The 19,967-nt window shown below is 40.9% G+C and overlaps 1 protein-coding gene across 7 annotated transcripts in view; it reads right to left on the bottom strand.

Annotated features, from left to right (window-relative positions):
• Positions 1-236: 236 nt before the first annotated feature.
• LOC131040000 (uncharacterized) overlaps positions 237-19,967 on the bottom strand; it is a 50,174-nt gene continuing 30,443 nt past the window's right edge. For 6 of the 7 annotated variants that reach the window (XR_009372505.1, XR_009104753.2, XR_009372504.1 and 3 more), the window contains one exon: positions 237-640. Coding sequence is in view for 2 of the 7 variants with exons in the window: in XM_057972870.2 (XP_057828853.2) it covers positions 524-640 (117 nt within the window). In the remaining 5 variants the exon portion in view is untranslated. Of the gene's footprint in view, positions 641-1,830; positions 2,958-19,967 lie in introns of those variants that run through there. The other variant, XR_009104746.2, reaches the window with a different exon arrangement.

Genomic DNA, 19,967 nt, shown 5'->3' with positions numbered 1-19,967 from the left:
AAATTTTATAATGCAAAAATAACATACAATTAAACTTGAACTAAAACATAAAAGCAAATAAAAATATTACACATACGAACAAGCTACAACATGCTAGAATTAAAAGATTAATTCAATATCATGATAAATAAAGGTAATCTGTGATAAAAAATATAATGCAAATATATATATATATATATATATATATATATATATATATATATATATATATATATATATATATATATATATGATGTCAAAGTTTTCTGAGTTTCCAACTCTTTCAAACACACCATGATAATTAAGAGCCTTGAAAAACACATTCAAAATACTACGTAAAGAAGTGAACCAAGATGTCTAACAACTAGTACGTACATGATAAACATGATCAACTATGTCATTTTTTGCAAATATTTGAGTGACCACCATGTGAAAGTTCCCTCTTTCTCTTTCAGACGGACAACTCCATCTATTTTGTCTTCATAAGCAAGGGGTATGTTACTTGTGACCTTTAAAATGTTTACATTTTCATCTCTTGTTCCTTTCAACTTGACTCCATGTACAATAGATAGGGAGTGAATCCGCTCAATGCCCATAGCAACACCATCAAACGGATCCAACCCCTAACTTCATCCCCTTCTTTGAGTTTATCAATACATTTCTACAAAAGAAAAAAAAAATAACACGTTATATTACACAGGTAATAGTTACCCTTGTTTGCATAATAAAACAACCATTACTTCAATAGTACTTGCATGTGTGTGTTAAAATAATTGCAAAATACAAATTTCAAAAATAATTGCAATGATTTTATAGCTAAAACAAAAGTTATTGTAACAGCTCCATGAGCGCTATAGAAAGATGTTGAAGCATTTACACGAAAGCTATTGAGAAATGTTGCTGAAACTTCATGCAATATTCGATTGTCAATAGTGAAATGAAAGAGTATGCCTAACATAATGGATGGTGAAATAGAAAGCTAAGACTTGATAGTGATAAAGTTCCACTGCAATAAATCCTTTTGACTGTGATTATACCTTGATCACCATATAGTGTTGCTACTCAAATCTGCACTTAAGGTATATATCCTTGAGTCCTTGATAACACTTAGGGTTATCTTGGATGCTCCATATACTGTTCTTTGACCATTTGGATGGTTGTCTCATTATACGATCTCTGTTTTGATAGTCTTATGGCTGCAAACCCTTAGGGAGACCAACCCAATAGGGGTTTTGGAGAGAACACTTGTAAAGCATGATAACAATATAAACTCACTCTTTTCTACCATGACTGTTTTAAAGGCTTGAATACCTTGCTTTTGTAATATCCCCTGTAACAGTATGACTAGAGATACAAGGAATATTTGCAAACAATTGTCAATTTATCCTGCTGATACCAAGTTTATACCCTACTGATGTGTAATCTCAGAATTTTCAGAGTGATATGTTGGCTAACACACATGGATGTCTCAAAGTTAAACAATTTCCAATGAATCCTTTTGACTGAAAATTAACAAGAGTTGCATATGCAACTGTCTCAGAAAGAAATAAGTCAAACAAGACTCAAAGGCAAAGCCAACAGCAAATTAACATTCTGTCAAACACTTATCTTACGTTCATAAAAAGATAGTACAACTTGATGCAATCTCAAACTCCCTTCTTAATTTCATATGATGGTCATACAAACATTACGTTGACAGTCTTAATAACATGATATAGGCAGCTAAGAGGAATTACATGGACTATCAATAATGTACAATTTCAGTTTTCTGAGTACACAGGGACTGTAACTATACATCATGCAAACATACTGAAATTACAGAAATTGCAATGAAAGCAATTTGTAATGAACCTGGTAAGGGGCGCCTTGAAGAAATAAACAATATCCAATGTCAAAGTCTCTCCAAATCTGACCTCTTCCAACTTCAACCCTACTGCAGCAATGGAGGTCGGAGATCTCAATGGGTAGCCGCCTTAAGCACTTCAAACTTCCACCAAAAGATCGCCTAAGGTGTACAGAGGGGTCGCCTTACTCTATATGAAATCTGGCAGTCGAATGTGAGAGCTATGAGCCAAATCCATGAGTTACCACAGTGAAGTTCGATTCTGATAAAAAATTCATTATATGCCGAACCTCTCATAAGTCACCTTCAAATTAACACCAAGTGAGTCGCCTTCCTTCCTTAACCCAATCGCTAGCTTCTAGTTTGAAATTTGGAGCTTAGGTAATGAAAGAATGACAAAATCGAGGGTTTATATCAGACTGGTTCGAATTCTGATTTGAAGATGTTTGGAGGCCGATTTCCCCATTAACTCCTTCCAAATTGCCACTAAAGGATCGCCTCACTCCCTTAATCAAATCGATGACTACAAGGTGATGTTTGGATACTCCAATGATGCACAATGAACAACTTCGTGGGTTAGAAGTATGCAGATCGAATTTGACTCAGACTTGGAATATTCCAACAGCAGCTGTGTAACCACCTCCAATACATATGAAACAAGATCGCCTTATAATTCCAAACATATTGCTGATAACCATAATGGGGTTCGATGCTTACATGCTGAGCAATGGGTGAGATCGTGGAGCTGATTCAGACCTGGAAACCAGTAGATCTTTCACACCAATCTGTCTTCAATCAGCGCTTAATGAAATCTGCCAATTTCCACCATAATGCTGATCAAGGGTTCTTTGATACTAAATATAATACCCTCAATGTAAACCCAAGTAATTGTCCTTAAGCCACCAATGAAAGCTCGAGTGAAAGGACAGATTGTCCTTCCCAATCACCATAACCTCTTATGCTCAATGTGGAAAACTGAATATCTCCCACTCCCAAATGAAGAACTAGGGTTTCGTCCAGCCCTTCCTCAATCTGCTGAAGGTTTGCGTCCTCAGAGATTCAACTAATGCCACACATTGGTTCATCAATTCCAAATCCAATCTCCATTCCTTTTTCCATCTCTTACCCTCCTCTATTTATCTTTTTCCATAACCCATCATGAGAAGCTTCTAGAAGAGGGTAGGTACACTTTATTTATTTTATATTATTAAGTGACTTTAAATTATTTTTTATTTTTATACTTAAGTCATTTTTTAATTAAATTAATTAAATATAAAGTCACTTTTAATAATTAATTTATTTTAATGACTTTATAAGAAATTAATTTAATTAATTTCTCCTTATTGCTCCTATTAGCCAAAAGGTTAAAATTGGGGACATTACAGCTGTACTAATGGATTCTCTATTATACCATGATTTAGACTTTGAACTGTTAGTCTTTTATTTCCAGTCTAACTTAAAAAAACACTTAATCACCTCATTTCTATGTATTCTTATGCATCATTGCGAGATTTATGATCTTTTCTTATGATATTTTCATATGCTTTAGGTATAGAATGAAGATTGTAAGCATGCAATGAGGAGATAGAGTAATGACTTACTATTATAAAAAAGGTTTTTTCCTTCCTTGAGTCATGGCATGCAAACTGAATGGTATCGAGCTGAAAAACTCCATGCAACACTTCCCTTACACCTATAGTTGCTCAACTTGCCTCTTACTTACTATTTGGCCACCATTATAGCCTGGAACTGCATGTTACAAAAAAATAAAAAAGGACAGTTTTGACAAGGCACATAAAAGGATAATAACAGTATGAGGGTAGTGCATAATAGATTGTTTATGATCAAGAATGTGGTAGATGACCCATGATAGTTACATAATAGAGTATCCAAACCCTAGGTAGGCCATCAAAAGTAAGGTAAAATATGATAGATTCAATGGAGCTGCAACTACAAAGGCCTAAAAGGTTACAATCACTCACAATAGAATCAAAATATCATATAGTCCAGTCATAAAGCCAAAATGACAGTCGAAAAAAGCATTGTGACAGTCCATTAGATTTCATAAGAACTAAGGATTTTTCACTATCAAAAAGTTTGACACAAATGCTAACAAGTGACAATCTTGTTTTGTGAGATATGAGGACTTCATGATCAAGGTACAAGAACAGTCATTAGGGCTGGAAGATGCTCATATCAGATCATGAGAGCTTGTGTAGTAAAAATATAGTGAGAGCATTGAAGAAAGCAGCATCTTTAAAGCACAAATAAATGCACTCAAAACAATGCATCATTCATGTTGATCTAAGACAAAGCATGTATCTCAGTACAACCTATCAAAGGTTAATAGACATGAAGGAGATTTGATGCCACGAGGGTGGAGTGATAGCCAAGATAGCAAGTTGCAGCCTTCATGTGATATCAGTCAAGCAAAATACAAAAGACAGACCATAAAAGGTTGTCAAGACGGTTAAGAGAGAAATCAAATCAATAAATCAAATCAATAAAGATCGAAGCACAGTGAGCACCAGAGAATAGTCAAAAGCGTAGGAATAGAAAAGACAACTCAAAGCAACATAAGGAGTCATGGAGTTTAAATAGAAAATGCAATCTAAAGTCAAGAGTCTCAGTGTTTTAATAGGTTGTCTCAGCCACAAAAGGGTTTTGCCTTAGAATAATGGCAGTGGTCAAAGAAAAGAGTAGAGAAAGAGTCTGTACCTGCACATATTGTAGATAAGAGCTTCAATACTCAAATGATCCCTTTGGTGATAACATGAAAGGGGCAATCATATCCAATAGTGCAGAAAGTAGTGAGTTGTTGGGGCCTAAACGATTCAATCTCTAGGTGTATGCTTGGAGACAACAAGTCCAAGGTCTCAGTAAAGCCATAACAGCAAAGGTTAAGACAAGTTAAGGCATTCAAACTATTGGTGCCCTTTTGAATATAGAGCCACTCATCAATGATTCTTGAGGTAAATGTAGAGGACTACACCCTAGAGATGATGGTTGCAGAGATGGTTGTTTTTATAGATAGAGATAGGCACTATATGAGCAGAGAGACATTCAGAGAATAATAATGGAGAATATAATGCTATCAAGAATAAATGACACCCCAAGGTAGAATATTGGTGCACAACCATGATCTAATTCTTAGGTCATCTCTATTACCAAAGACTTATATTAAGAATATAAAAGGGGTTTGTTCAAAAGTCATAAGATGTTGTAAGATGTCAATCCAAATGACCACATTCGAGACCATGGATAGTAAAACACAGAAAGGAAAGTCCCATGACTGTAGAAAGTCATTTAAGACTGTCACAAAATAGTAAGGCAACCATGAGTAGCAAAAAAAGCAGTCCTCCATCCATCACGAATAAGGACATGTGAACAATGAAAAGAAGACTAATACAATCTCCATGACAGAGCAGTGAAAAGCATGTACAAGAAGTCACTGTCAAAAACACACATAACACACAAGGTTTCAAGGTATAGTGTGAAGGTTTAGGGCTTGAACCCATCTTTGTGAGGATATTCAAGTTGTGTAGAGGTAAGTGTTACCTATTTTTACCCATTCAGGTCAAAAATGCCTTGTCCTATGTCTCTAGCCAAATATAGAAGCTTAAAAAGGCTTAAGTATTTAAAGGAGGAAAAAAAATCACTCCAAAAGTGATTTTAATTTATAAAGGATAAATAAGACCTTTTTGTTTAACCAAAAAATGAGGTCAAAAAAGGTCAAAACTTTATTCTTTAAGGAAAGAAAGAATTCAAGTTCTTTTCCATGTTTCATTTGTAGTAATACATGCAATATATTTTACTTTGAGTTCTAACGAGAAGTTAGGGTTTGCAAGCTATAATTTGATCCTTTGGAGCAACAATTTGCATGGTTAGCCGTGGCATTCAAGATCATTCTGAGCTAGAACATTAAATTTACAAGGGTATCAAGCATGCTTTATACCTGATAACCTTGCTCTGGAGTTTGAAACAAAGAGTTTTGTGACTGTCTTTCCATCTTTGAACTGCTGTGTTCATGCTCATTGTCATACTTTTCACTGTGTATGGCATCTCATTAACTATCCTCATATCATGAAACCTCTGAATGGACTACTTTTTGAGATGTTGATGCCTTGACACATGCTGCAAAATGTGTTTTGACTGTACTGCTTTGGTGCTATTGTTAAGACCTTGGCTGTCTCAGAGAAAAATTTCTCCTGTTGCTGCTCTGCATCCACCATTAATGGATGCTTTAATGACTTTCTATAGATCATTGTCTATAGATCATTGTGCTCATTAACTGTAACTTTTGAAACTTTCCCCTTTGTGTTTGAATGCCACATTCACTGCCCTTTTGATGATGCTTTTGTATGGATGCGGTTGTATGCTTTGAAGGTACCTCCTTTTTGGGTTCATAGACTATTTTGATTCAGACGTTCATTCTCTTTTAGATATGGTTGCAACATTTTCTCAAATTCTCAAAGCCTTAAATTATGCCTTCGGTGTCTATGACTGCCCTTTTCATTGTGGCATGATTTTTAATTTTGTGACGGTCAAAATGACTGTAACTGCCCTCAAAAAATGACTGCTCTTTGTTTAAGACCTTAATGGTGTCATGGTTGGAGATCTCAACTGCATTCATGATTATTGGCTGCTACCATTGTTTGTGGACTGTATTATTTCTTCCTGTATGACTATCTTTGAGTTTTGATCATTGAAACTATGAACTCCCCTTTGATAATTCTGCATTGACTGTGCCAAATACTGGGTGCTCTGCTTTTCATTTGGGCTTTTAGACTGGAGATGACTGTGATAGCGTTTGATAAGCTGCTTTATGCTCATAAGGCTACTGTCTGTGAACCCTGCTTACTGCTATGAATACTCTAACAGTCAATACTGCCACCCTCACTTACAAACCCTCTTAATCACTTTACACAGTGTTATGATAACTGTCAAAACTTTTGCTAGTGATCTTTGTTATAAGCAATGTATGACTCTTTTGTATTTGAGTATTAGTATAGCACTGCATACTTTTGTGGTTTTCCTTTGGCTGCTCTTTGTGATAGGTTTTGAATCCCTTTGTACTGTATTTTGACAGTGAACTGTGTATTATTGACCTTTAGACAGCTTTGCTATGATCACCTGTAATGTTCCCTAATATTTCATTAAGCTCCTAGTCTAAGTTAAGACTAGCGTATTAATTATTTTATATTAGTTAAGTATATCCGCTAATATAATATACTTAATTAATAAAGTGCTCGAAGTTTTGTAAATAAGAGACAGATAAAGTGCTCGAAGTTTTGTAAATAAGAGAGATAAATTTTCTTAGTTACTGAAAGTTAGTTTTGGTTTTGTACGGGATTCATACCCGTCCCTGCCTTATATGAAGGGGAAATCTGGATGATTGGGGGAGGGGGTTTTTTTGAAGGAATTTGAAGGTAATTGTTATCAATTTCTCTGTGTGAGGAATTTAATATTACTTCATTTGGCCTTTCGCCAGTATTCATTTCTGGCCTACTGGTCCTTAATGCGGCAAACAACGCACTTGTTACTTTTACCAAGGAGGAGTTCGTATATAGTTTCCGTGTTGGAGTCAATAAAGTCATTGCATACACTCAGCGTCGGAAGTTCATTTTCCCCGTATGAATGCAAGGAGTATTATTGCTGCGTGACAAATTTAAAACCCAGTTCATGTTTGCATTCATTGGTCGTGTTGCAGAGTGTCGCATTCTTTCTATATATTCTCATGTGTTGTGGTGGCGGGAATGAAACTCTGGCTACGCCGTGATATTGGTTATAAAACCACGGGAGTCTTTGGTTCACGTTAGCGCACTTGGGATTTCACACGTCTGTGTCTCCTGCGTCAATTGCCGGGTTGTGAGAGTTGTGAATCATATCGCAAATTGCTAGGAGTACTACGGCTATTCAATATTACAATGATGCTTTGCGGGATGTTTGATCATTTCCGTCTGTTCAACAAAACATTGATTTGACGGGAATTACCAGAAATATGTATTAGGCGTTGATTATCTTCTCCATCGAAAGCCTGGACTTGCTGTGTATTCTCAGGTGCACTTCTTCCAGAATGCTATTTAATAGTTGCAGTCTATTTTGAAATTTCTGTATCAACAGTGTTTGCAATATGACTGGTTGGTAAATGAATTAACTATGAATGAAAACAGTTTAGTAAGAAGGATTTGAATAAGAAAACTGGGTATTCATATCTTTGAATAACAATAATGATAGAGTTGCAAACACCAAATTAACATGTTCTGAGTTTAGTATTTAACTACAAACAAGAACCCAGCTGAGGATTTTTACAGTGGTATCAGAGCATTGAGTCTTGCCAGCCTGTAGGGTATTTGAAGTTGCAAAATATTTTTGTTTAAAACCATGCACTGCTGAGTATGCACCAGGGAAATTATAATTTCCGGAGTACTAGGGCCCGTCAAAACAGATTTCAAAACTCTCCATTAGCACAACGTAGTTCATCTATTTCGGTTGAAATTGAAAATAGCCATACCGAATCTGACGAAGAACTTATTTTTGAACCAAACACGGGAGAACCAGAAAATAATAGGGATTTGATTGCAGCATTAGTCAGAAGTCAACAAGATATGCAGGATAATGTCAACAGAATGACTAATTTAATGACTCGGTTTATGGCACAAAATGTCAATCATCATCAAAATAACGGAGGGAACACACAAAATGGGAGTGGAAATAATGGGGGTAGAGATGACCATTCAGTTAATAACAATCAGCCAGAAAGAACTGGAACCACTAGACCCTTTATGCCAACTTTCACAGCTAGAAATTTGCAACCGGAAAATGAACCCACCATTAGGGAATTGCAGGAGGAAATTCATCGCGATTGGTTGCTATCCGGTGAAGAATTCAGATCCACCATGACTTTTAGAGAGTATTTAGATGTCAGGATGAAACATAGGCCTCGAGGACAGCGAGGGAATAACAGTGAACTACAAAGAAAAATTGGGAAAATGTCCATCCCTTACTATGATGGGTCAGGTAAAACAACTGCTCGGGCTTGGGTGCAAAAATTAGACACATACTTCCAACTAAACCCTATGTTGGAAGATGAGGCAATTAAATATGCTGCGTTACATCTTGAAGGTGTAGCACATGAATGGTGGCATCATGGGCAAATAACCTTGGGTCATAACTTGATTGATACTTATGTTGAGTTCACTGAGAAACTTATTGACAGATTTGATTCTAAAGATCCTGAATTGCATCTTAAAGATTTGACTCAGCTTAAGCAAACTGGAACTGTTGAACAATATATTTCTGAATTTGAAAAATTGGCAGTTTTAGTTACTGAAATCTCAGAAAGACACAAGATTGTGATTTATATAGATGGATTGTCTGATTCCCTCAAAGGTTGGGTTAAGTCCTTAAATCCTCCTACTCTACAAACAGCAATCAAAAGAGCAAGAGAATTAGAACCATCTTCAAAAGGCAAAAATTTTAATAAAGGACCACCACTTAAGTCGGAAAAAGACAAACAACCTTTCAATAAAGATAATTTCCCTAATCCCAGGTTAGATAAAGAAGAAAGGGAAGAACTCAGAAGGAAAAAACTATGCTTCAGTTGTAGAGAATCATGGCAGCCAGGACATAGGTGTTTGGGAAAGGGCAAAATTCATTATATTGAAGTTATGTCTGACAGTGAGGATGAAGAGAATGTTGATCCTAACATAGCCCATGTATCACAAAACACAAAGATAGTATCAGGTACCAAGCAAAGTGAAGGAGTTATAGCTTCTATGACAGGAACTCCACATTATAATATTTTCAGAGTTAGAGGAGTTTTGAATGGACAGCATGTTGTTGTTATGCTTGATAGTGGTTCTACTCACAATTTTATAGATACAGCGCTTGTGGAAAAACGTGGGTTGCAGACTGTTAAACATGAGGGATTTGATGTTAGAGTAGCAGGTGGAACTAATTTATCTACTACTCATAAAGTCCCTAAATTGCGTATTACTCTTGGCAATTACACTATTACTGATGATTTTTATGTAATTGATTTGGCTGACACTAATGTTGTTTTGGGTATACAGTGGATGGAAACATTAGATGAGTATACTCAGAGTTTTAAAAGATTGGAATTTTCTTTTAAAATTGATATTAAGAAGGTAGTCCTTCGTGGTATGTCTAACGGTGGTCCCAGGATTGTTAGTGCTAAAAGAATGGAGGCTATTTTCAAACATGGAGATGTGGCATGGTCAGCACAATGTTTAATCTCCCACAAGGTATCAGGTTTTGAATCTAAATCTTATCAAGATGATTTGTTAAAAGTATTAGATTCACATCATTTGGTTTTTCAGTGATATTCCTCCAGGAGTCCCTCCTGATAGAGGATTTGAACATACTATTGAATTAGAAGAAGGTGCTAAACCAGTTATCACAACTCCTTATAGACATCCTAAAACATTCAAGGATGAAATCGAAAAAGCAATTAAGGAATTGTTGGATATGGGGCATATCAGGCCTAGTTCTAGTCCTTTCGCTTCCTCTGTAGTGTTGGTTAAAAAGAAGGATGGAACTCTTCGTATGTGTATTGATTACAGGGCTCTTAACAAGAAAACAATCAAAAACAGGTATCCAATTCCTAGAATTGATGAATTGTTAGATGAATTACATGGTGCTGTTTATTTTTCTAAAATTGATTTGAGATCTGGATATCATCAAATTAAGTTAAGAGATCAGGATATTCATAAAACTGCTTTTCGTTGTCATTATGGTCATTATGAATTTTTGGTTATGCCGTTTGGTTTAACCAATGCTTCGGCAACATTTCAGTCCTGTATGAATCATATCTTTAACAAGCAGTTATGAAAATTTTTACTAGTTTTCTTTGATGATATATTGATTTATAGCAAAACCTGGGAAGAGCACTTGAAACATATTGATATAGTACTTGGAATTATGGAATCTCAATCACTTTATGCCAAGGCCTCTAAATGTGAATTTGGCATGACAGAAATTTTGTATCTAGGGCATATGATCAGTGCTACAGGTGTACAGGTTCATCAGGAAAAGATAAGAGCTATTTTGGATTGGCCACCACCTCGTAATCTCACAAAATTAAGAGGATTCTTTGGTTTATGCAGTTATTACAGGAGATTTGTCAGAGGTTTTTCACAGCTTGGGGCGCCATTGACAGATCTTACCAAAAAGGGGGTGTTTCGATGGACTGAAGCAGCACAACAAGTTTTTGATAAACTCAAAGAGGTAATGAGTTCTTGTCCAGTACTTGCCCTTCCAGATTTTAATCAGCCTTTTGTTTTAGAATGTGATGCATCTGGTGAGGGAATAGGAGCAGTTTTAATGCAGAATAAACATCCTATCGTTTATGAAAGCAGAAAATTAAGTAATCTGGAGAGGTTGTATTCTATCTATGACAAAGAAATGTTAGCAATCATGCATGCACTGGCAAAATTCAGACAATATTTGGTTGGTAGCAAATTTGTAGTAAAAACTGACCATAACAGTTTGAGATATTTCTTGGGTCAAAAAGATTTGAATGACAGGCAGCAAAAATGGATCAGTAAGATCCAAGCTTATGATTTTGAAATTGAATATGTTAGGGTAAAAACAAAGTTGTTGCCGATGCATTATCTAGGAGGCCTGAAATAAACGCACTTTATGTAGTAACAGCTGATTGGAAATCTTTATTGCTGGTTGAATATTCTAAAGATTCTTTTGCATGTGATTTGATGGATGGAAATGTACAGGATGACAAATATAAAGTTGTTAGTGATATTATTTATTACAAGGACAGGATTTACTTGGTTCCAAGATCGAAGTTGAAAGAAAAGGTCCTACAATCCGTACATGATATTCCTTTGGCAGGGCATCCAGGGTACTTCAAAACATATCATCAGATAAGAGAAAGGTTCACATGGAAAGGATTGAAAAATGATGTCCTACGTTATGTCAAAGAATGCACCACTTGCCAGCAAAATAAAGCCGAACATACTTATCCTATAGGACTATTACAGTCGCTGTCTATACCGGAACAGAAATGGGAAAGTATATCGATGGATTTTATCACAGGTTTACCGCGATCTCAAGGTAAAGATTGTATTTATGTTGTGGTTGATAGATTAACTAAATTTGCACACTTCTTTTCTATCACTACAGACTTCACAGCTGTTCAGATCGCAAATTTATTCTTTAGGGAGATATTCCGCTTACATGGTTTACCGAAGAGTATAACAAGTGATCGTGATAGCAGGTTTTTGAGTATATTTTGGGGGGAACTTTTCAGATTGACAGGTACAGAATTGAATCACAGTACTAGCTATCATCCGCAAACTGACGGGCAGATGGAAATAGTGAACAAATGGATAGAGGGTTACCTTCGTAACAATGTAGCAGGCCATCAGAAAGCTTGGGTTCGTTGGTTATATCTGGGTGAATATTGTTATAACACTACCTTTCATATGTCAATTGGTATGACTCCTTTTAAGGCATTATATGGTTATGATGTTCTTTCTTTTCTTGATCTGGCATTTGGTCAGAGTAATGTTCCCAAGACTCATGATTGGCTACAGGACAGCCAGGATATCTTGAAAGCCCTTAAGGAGAATTTACAGTGTGCACAGAACCAATAGAAAATGTATGCAGATAAAAAGCGAATTGAACGTCACTTTGACGTCAGTGACTTGGTGTATCTCAGGTTGCAGCCATACCGGCAATCATCTCTCAAGCGTAGTGGTGCTGAGAAATTAAAGCCTCGGTTTTATGGACCTTACCGTGTTGTCAGGAAAGTGGGAGTTGTAGCATATGAGCTTGATCTACCAGCAGATAGCAAGATACACAATGTCTTCCACGTTTCATGTCTCAAAAAAGCTTTGGGACAACAGGTGACAGTTTCAGAGGAGTTACCACCAATGCATGAGGAAGGAAAATTAGAGATGATACCTGAAGTGATTTTGGAGACTCGGGATAGGCACTTGCGGAATAGGACAATCACGGAATATCTCATTAAATGGCAGAATTTACCCTTGGATGATGCCACTTGGGAAAATGACCGAGTTCTTGAGCATTTGAATTTGTAGTTGCTTGGGGGCAAGCAACAAGAGGCAGGGGAGACTGTAATGTTCCCTAATATTTCATTAAGCTCCTAGTCTAAGTTAAGACTAGCGTATTAATTATTTTATATTAGTTAAGTATATCCGCTAATATAATATACTTAATTAATAAAGTGCTCGAAGTTTTGTAAATAAGAGACAGATAAAGTGCTCGAAGTTTTGTAAATAAGAGACAGATAAATTTTCTTAGTTATTGAAAGTTAGTTTTGGTTTTGTATGGCATTCATACCCGTCCCCGCCTTATATGAAGGGGAAATCTGGATGATCGAGGGAGGGGGTTTTTTTGAAGGAATTCGAAGGTAATTGTTATCAATTTCTCTGTGTGAGGAATTTAATATTACTTCATTTGGCCTTTCGCCAGTATTCATTTCTGGCCTACTGGTCCTTAATGCGGCAAACAACACACTTGTTACTTTTACCAAGAAGGAGTTCGTATATAGTTTCCGTGTTGGAGTCAATAAAGTCATTGCATACACTCAGCGTCGGAAGTTCATTTTCCCCGTATGAATGCAAGGAGTATTATTGCTGCGTGACAAATTTAAAACCCAGTTCATGTTTGCATTCATTGGTCGTGTTGCAGAGCGTCGCATTCTTTCTATATATTCTCGTGTGTTGTGGTGGCGGGAATGAAACTCTGTTTGCCCTCTCGGGTAAACGGTTAAATGCAGAAAGTAAATGCACAGAACATAATGGAAATACATTAAATAACCAGTCTCTATATTAATTCAACAGTCCATGTACAATAAGTGCTTATAACATTACATCTGACACGACTAACATGATCATACTTCGAAGAAAAGGTACAAAATATATAATACCCGAAGGGGTATGACACAACCGTCGCGACTCCAACTACCTACCCGTCGGCTAACTAACTGACCGCCGTAACCCATTATTACCGACAACAACATAAACATAATATAACAACATAACATAATGATTATTCCCGTCAACATCATCCCCCCCAAGAAAAGAAGTCGACTCCGACGACTTAATACAAAATAGAGATGAACGGCAGGAACTACTGATGCCAGTCGGGCCCGGATCTTATATACTTGTTGCGTCCTCGCCTGAAAACCCTTTTCTGCTACCATCCGATGCTCAAGTGCGGATTTCACCAATATTGCTTCTTTTGCCATCACAGTCCTCTTGTGCCTAACCCAAACTTGTCTGCAAAACACGTTTTTCAGTCTCAGCTTCCACCAACTGCTACTCAATTGATACTATCTCCCTAGCCAATTTGTCCTCGATGGCTACCCGTGCTGCTCTCCCGGCATCCAACTCCTGGGTACGTTGAACTAAGTCTCATGCGACTATTGCCTCCAACTTGGTGGTCAACTCCTCCCGAGCCCTCTGTGCATCCACCAAGGCAACCTCACGTCCAACCGAGACATACTCCGAGTTCCTCAAAGCGTACCAGTCATGCCTGGAGGTGGCCACAATCCGCTGGCACAAATGCTAGGAGACACCTCAAATCCTCCATCACACTCCCCAAAGGCTAAAAACTGAACTGAATAACTCCCTGGTGTCATACAACTGCGCAGACCTGCAATGCCTTCCCTCGAACTCTGTTTGTTCCCAACCTCCAAATCCGTCTCCCTCTATGACTTATGGCTTCCCCGCCAATGCTTAGCTGCAGGCTTCTTTCTCACAGTACGAACAACCACAACACTTCCCGTGGTACTCTGTAGCTCAAAATAAACTGGGGGTTTGGGGGCAGCGCCCCAGCGGGGTCGAGGGGCAGTGCCCCTCGTGGGGTCCATGGCGCGCATCATTTCTGTGATATTTTATGATGTCAAAACCCTTCTTCTACACTCCAATATTTTCAGTGTCTAGGCTCCAGACTTCAGCAAATCATTTTAAATCTGGCCGTCGTCGTTATTTTTTTTGTTTTTTTTTTTGACACTATAATGTCCTCGATGGCACCCCGGCCATACAACCTCCCTGTACGGTCAACAACAGCACTAGCACCTCCAATCGTGCGGTCGACACCCTTCTTATCGTACGGACACACCTCCGGTCAACAACAGCACTGGCACCTCCAATCGTGCGGCTGCTTGGTCTACCTGTGGCGGTCGTTTTGCCCTTACGTGGCTGTGTGGATTGTGCGGGCTTGGTCTCTTTTTTTCTTTTTCCTTTTGCGGCTGCTGCGCGTTGGTGTGCGTAACCCTTGCTGTGCGTGTTGATTGTGCGGTGCGTCCCTTTCCCTGGCTGGTGATGTGCCTTCGACGGTGTGCGGGGTCTTTTCCTTTACCCTTCGCGCCTCGCGGTGCCCGGTGCTGTGCGGTGTGCGGCGTGGTGGCTTCTTCGTGCGGCGTGGTGACTTCCTCGTGCGGCGTGGTGGCTTCCTCCTATCCTCGGTGTGCGGTGTTCCTTTTTTTCCCTTGCGTGGCGTTTTATCCTTGCGCGGCGGTGTCTTCGTGCGGCGTTTTATCCATTTTGCGCGGCCTTCGGTGGCTCCCACCGCACGGTGTGACCATCGCACGATGGTGTCACCGTCGGTGATTCCACCGCACGGTGGGGCCACCGTCGGTGGTCCCACCGCACGATGGTTCCACCGTCGGTGGTTTCACCGCACGGTGGTTCCATCGTACGGTGATGCGACCTTCGGTGGGCCCACCGTACGGTGGCCACTTTCTCTTCCCCACCGTGCGGTGGCCTTTTTTTCTCCTTTTTTTTTTCTTTTTTTTTTTTTGACCGTACGGTCGCTGTTGTACGACCGTGCGATTTTTTTCTCTTTTTTTTCTTTTTCTTTTTTTTTTGGACCGTACGGTTGCTGTCGTACGACCGTGCGATTTTTTTCTCTTTTTTTTCTTTTTCTTTTTTTTTTTGGACCGTACGGTTGCTGTCGTACGACCGTGCGATTTTTTTTCTCTCTTTTTTTTTTTCTTTTTTTTTTTTTTTTTAATAAGTTGTCTAGAGAGTCTTCGGCTCGGGTCCCCTGTCTCTGGGATCGCTCTTCATCCTTCTCGGTTGTCCTCGCCCAAAAGTCTCCTGCTTTTGTCCCGTGCCTCTCGAGTCGCTTGCCCGGCCTCTTAGGTCCCCTTCCATCCTCTCGGGTCCCCCTCCGGGCTCTCGGGTGTCCATCCGGCCTCTCGGGTCCCCTGCGCGCTTCGCGTGGTAGGGTTTCAATTTGTACCCGTTGGTGGCAAGTCTATTTTCAATGGCCATAGGAAGACCTGGAACCACAAATTCTACAGGGACCACGATCTCCTTCCCGTACATAAGAAGAAGAAGAATAATAAAGATTTTGAAGACTGCGGTCTTCCACACAGGGTTCCAATCGTTGCCGACACTCTTCGGATTATCTGCGTCGCCAGGGTTTGGGGTGTCTCCCTTCCAATATTCTTTGTATTCTGGCAGGTACACCTCTGTTGGTTGCTCTGGTTCCTTTACTTCGAGCCTGTAGCTTTGGAACATTTCGTAATCCTCCATTTGCCAGTGGAAGAGCCCGTTAAGTGAGCATACCTCATCTTCAGAACATCCCTCCAATTCGAGCACCCCTTCACTGTTCGGCTCCATCGCATTCTTGCCCTTGCTTTCATCGGGACCCCCTTCCCCTTTATTAGAGTCCTCTGAGTCCGAGTCTGAAGAGGCGAGCTCTTCGCCGACATCTTGGGTGTGTAGGTCAATGGTATATTTCCGCCCTCCCTTCTCCATGGAAAGTGTATTTTTCTTCCAATTGTGGTTTACCCTTGCGTTGATCAACCACGCTCTCCCCAGGATGGCGTCATAGCCTTTCTTCTTCGAGGGAATAACCACGAAATCTAACAAGAATGGTTGCGTACCAATTGTCACTTGCTGGGCCATCAACAGGCCGAGTGGCTTAATGCCGTGTTGGTCCGCTCCCACCAGGTTGAATGTGGGTGGCCACAGGGTGGGCTTCCCCAGCCGCTTCCATGTTTCTTCTGGTAGTACATTCACCCCAGATCCACCGTCCACAATGGTGTCCTTTAGAATGGTCCCACGGATACCCATTTCTACCACAGTTGGGTGTCTACCACTGCTCAAGGCTAGTAACATCGGGTCAGTCGAAGGGCTGACGGAAACCTCCACCTGTGGTGTACTCTTCGAAGCGGTGGCGGGAACCCCTACCTGTGTTGCACTCGACGCTGCGGTGGCGGGAACCCCTACCTGTGGTGTACTCGACGATGCGGTGCTTTGCACATTGGTGAGGATGGCAGTCCTCAATTGTGGCATAGAGTCTAGAAGGTCTTTTACCTTTATCGGCACCTCCATCTGCAAGATTTGCCCAATGATGTTATTTTCCGCTTCCGTACGGGATGATGTACTCGCCACCTCGTTGTCCCGTCGTTTGGTCGTCATCTCACGTTCAATATTGGCCTTTGCCTCCCGTAATCTCTCCTTCTCCGTACGGGGGTCGGGATAACTGGCTTTTTTCGTCTGGGCGCGGGTGATAGCCAACACTTCTTTCTCACCAGTCTTCTCAGCCTTCTCAATGTTGAGGAGATTAACCCCTGCCTGCGGGCAATTTGCGTCCTCGTGGTCGCCTGGCCCACACCAACGGCAGAGGTGCTGAGGGGTGGCTTCCTTCGTGCAATCACAGGCGAAGTGCCCCCACTGATTACAGGCCCTACATTGGATAATTGGCCGGCCCTTGGCGTCATACTGGATACGGCTTCCGTTATTGTTATTGTTGCTATTCCTTCCGCCGCCGCGTCTGTTGTCCCAGTATCCTCCAGATGATGCTGTTGTGTTAGTATGTTGGCCGGTACCCGCTGGTGCGGATGTTGTGGCCTGCTCCGTGAACAACACCTGGTTCATTTGCATACCTCGAGTTTTCATGTTGTATGGGCACTCCTTGGTGGAGTGTCCCATCACTTGGCAAATCTCACAGAATGCCTTCTTTTGGCAAGTACCCTTTGTGTGCCCTTCCTCTTTGCACTCAGTGCACCATATGTCCCCTTCGTTCCGACCAGTGCTTCTCATTATTTTGAATTCCTTTCTCATTCGCTCCATGTCTTTCTGGAGCGCTTGCACCCGTTTGCCAGCCTCGTCGTCACTGCTGCTTTCCTGTGAAGAGTCATCGTCCTCGGATGAGGATTTATTACTTTTCTTCTTCTTTGATGTTTTGTGTTCGCTCTCCAGGTCCATCGCCCTATTATAAGCGTCATCATATGACGTCGGGGGTACAATTTTCATCTTCCTCCGTAGGGAGGATTTCAACCCTTCAACGAACCATCGTTTCTTCAATCCATCTGCGGGTTGGCTTTCCATTTTACCCAAGAGTTCTTTCAGCCTCCGACTGTATGCCCGTACTGTCTCCCTAGTACCTTGTTTGGTACTGTATATCTCCATTACAATTTCATTGTCATCACGGAGCAACCGAAACTCCCCCGTGAATTCCTTCTGTAGATTGGCCCACGTGGCCACTTTTTGCTTGTCCACATCGGAGTACCAATCTATGGCAACTCCTCGTAACGTGGCTGGGAACTGCTGTACCCAGTCATCCTGGACTGTTACTCCGTTGGCGGACCAAATGGTTTCACATGTACGGCAGTGCCGTAAGGGGTCTTCCTTGCCCTCCCCTGTGAACTTTGGCAATTTTTGTTTACTCGCCATCCCACCGTTGGGTCTCGCTCCTCTAATTCCTTGTGTACTTGTACCTGGCGATCCTCCGCCTCCTGCAACTGAACCTCCACTCGTGGGTCCTCCGGAAAAAGTTGCTGACACCGAACCAACCAAATTGCCTCCCGTACGGTACCCTTGTGCTCCCTCGGCACCTTCGGTCGTACCGTCACCTTCCGGTGTCTCCCTCCGGTTGGTTGTCTCCCTCCGGTTGTCCTCTGAAATGGACAAATTCTTTAGCAAGTCTCTGGTAGCGTCGATCAGGTTTAGACTTCGCCTTGTTTGTTCCACCAACTCTTCGCGGCTTCTTACCCTACGGTGGTATTCTGGCGAACTGTAGAGTTCTCCTTCGGCACCCTCCGTGACTCCTTCTGGCAGCCCTACAACAGTGTAGACAGTGTAGTTCTCTCCATCTATCTCTGCCTCCGCAACCTCCGTGACACCTCCTGGGTTCCCTTCGGGCAACCCCTCGGCCGGTCGTCCCTCGGCAAGCTGCCTTAGCCTACGCCTTCGTTCTATCTGCTGTCTGAGATTCAATGCGGTTTGTGCCACTTCCCATTCGTCACTCTGTATCTTTTTATTTTTGTCCTTATTTAGTCTATTGGGCATAAGTCAAAGGTTCAATTTCCTCCTGGCCTGGTGCCATCTCGTTCCGTTTCCCATCGGCTGTTCTCTTCGTAGCGTTGCAAGATTTGTTGTCGTTGCTCTTCCTGGGCAATCTCCTCCAGGTGGGCCTGCTATGCCAGCAATGCCTGTGCAAGCAACCGGGGGAGGTGGTTCATTAACCGGTTTACTGCCGTGCCAGCGATGCCTGTGCAAGCAGCCGGGGGAGGTGGTTCATTAACCGGTTTACTGCCGGGCTAACCTCCAGCGCTGTCCACACGGCACTTGGTGGGATTTTTGCCTCCGCCGCTTCTCGTCGAACGTATGTCTGAATGGCTACCTGGAGCAAAATCGAAAATTCTCGCGTTGCCGTGTCTTCTCCTGTGTAAAGTTCTGTCCACGCGTCGTCGGCCTCCGGGTTTACTTCACCAACGGGTAGGCCCATTGTGTCTGTGCGCCATCCGTGTCTTCCGTTCCCGAGTACGTCTAGGCAACGGCGCCAAATGTTTGCCCTCTCGGGTAAACGGTTAAATGCAGAAAGTAAATGCACAGAACATAATGGAAATACATTAAATAACCAGTCTCTATATTAATTCAACAGTCCATGTACAATAAGTGCTTATAACATTACATCTGACACGACTAACATGATCATACTTCGAAGAAAAGGTACAAAATATATAATACCCGAAGGGGTATGACACAACCGTCGCGACTCCAACTACCTACCCGTCGGCTAACTAACTGACCGCCGTAACCCATTATTACCGACGACAACATAAACATAATATAACAACATAACATAATGATTATTCCCGTCAACAAACTCTGGCTACGCC

Source organism: Cryptomeria japonica, chromosome 5, assembly GCF_030272615.1.
Source record: "Cryptomeria japonica chromosome 5, Sugi_1.0, whole genome shotgun sequence".
NCBI lineage: Eukaryota > Viridiplantae > Streptophyta > Pinopsida > Cupressales > Cupressaceae > Cryptomeria > Cryptomeria japonica.
This window is presented reverse-complemented; position numbering and strand designations above follow the sequence as displayed.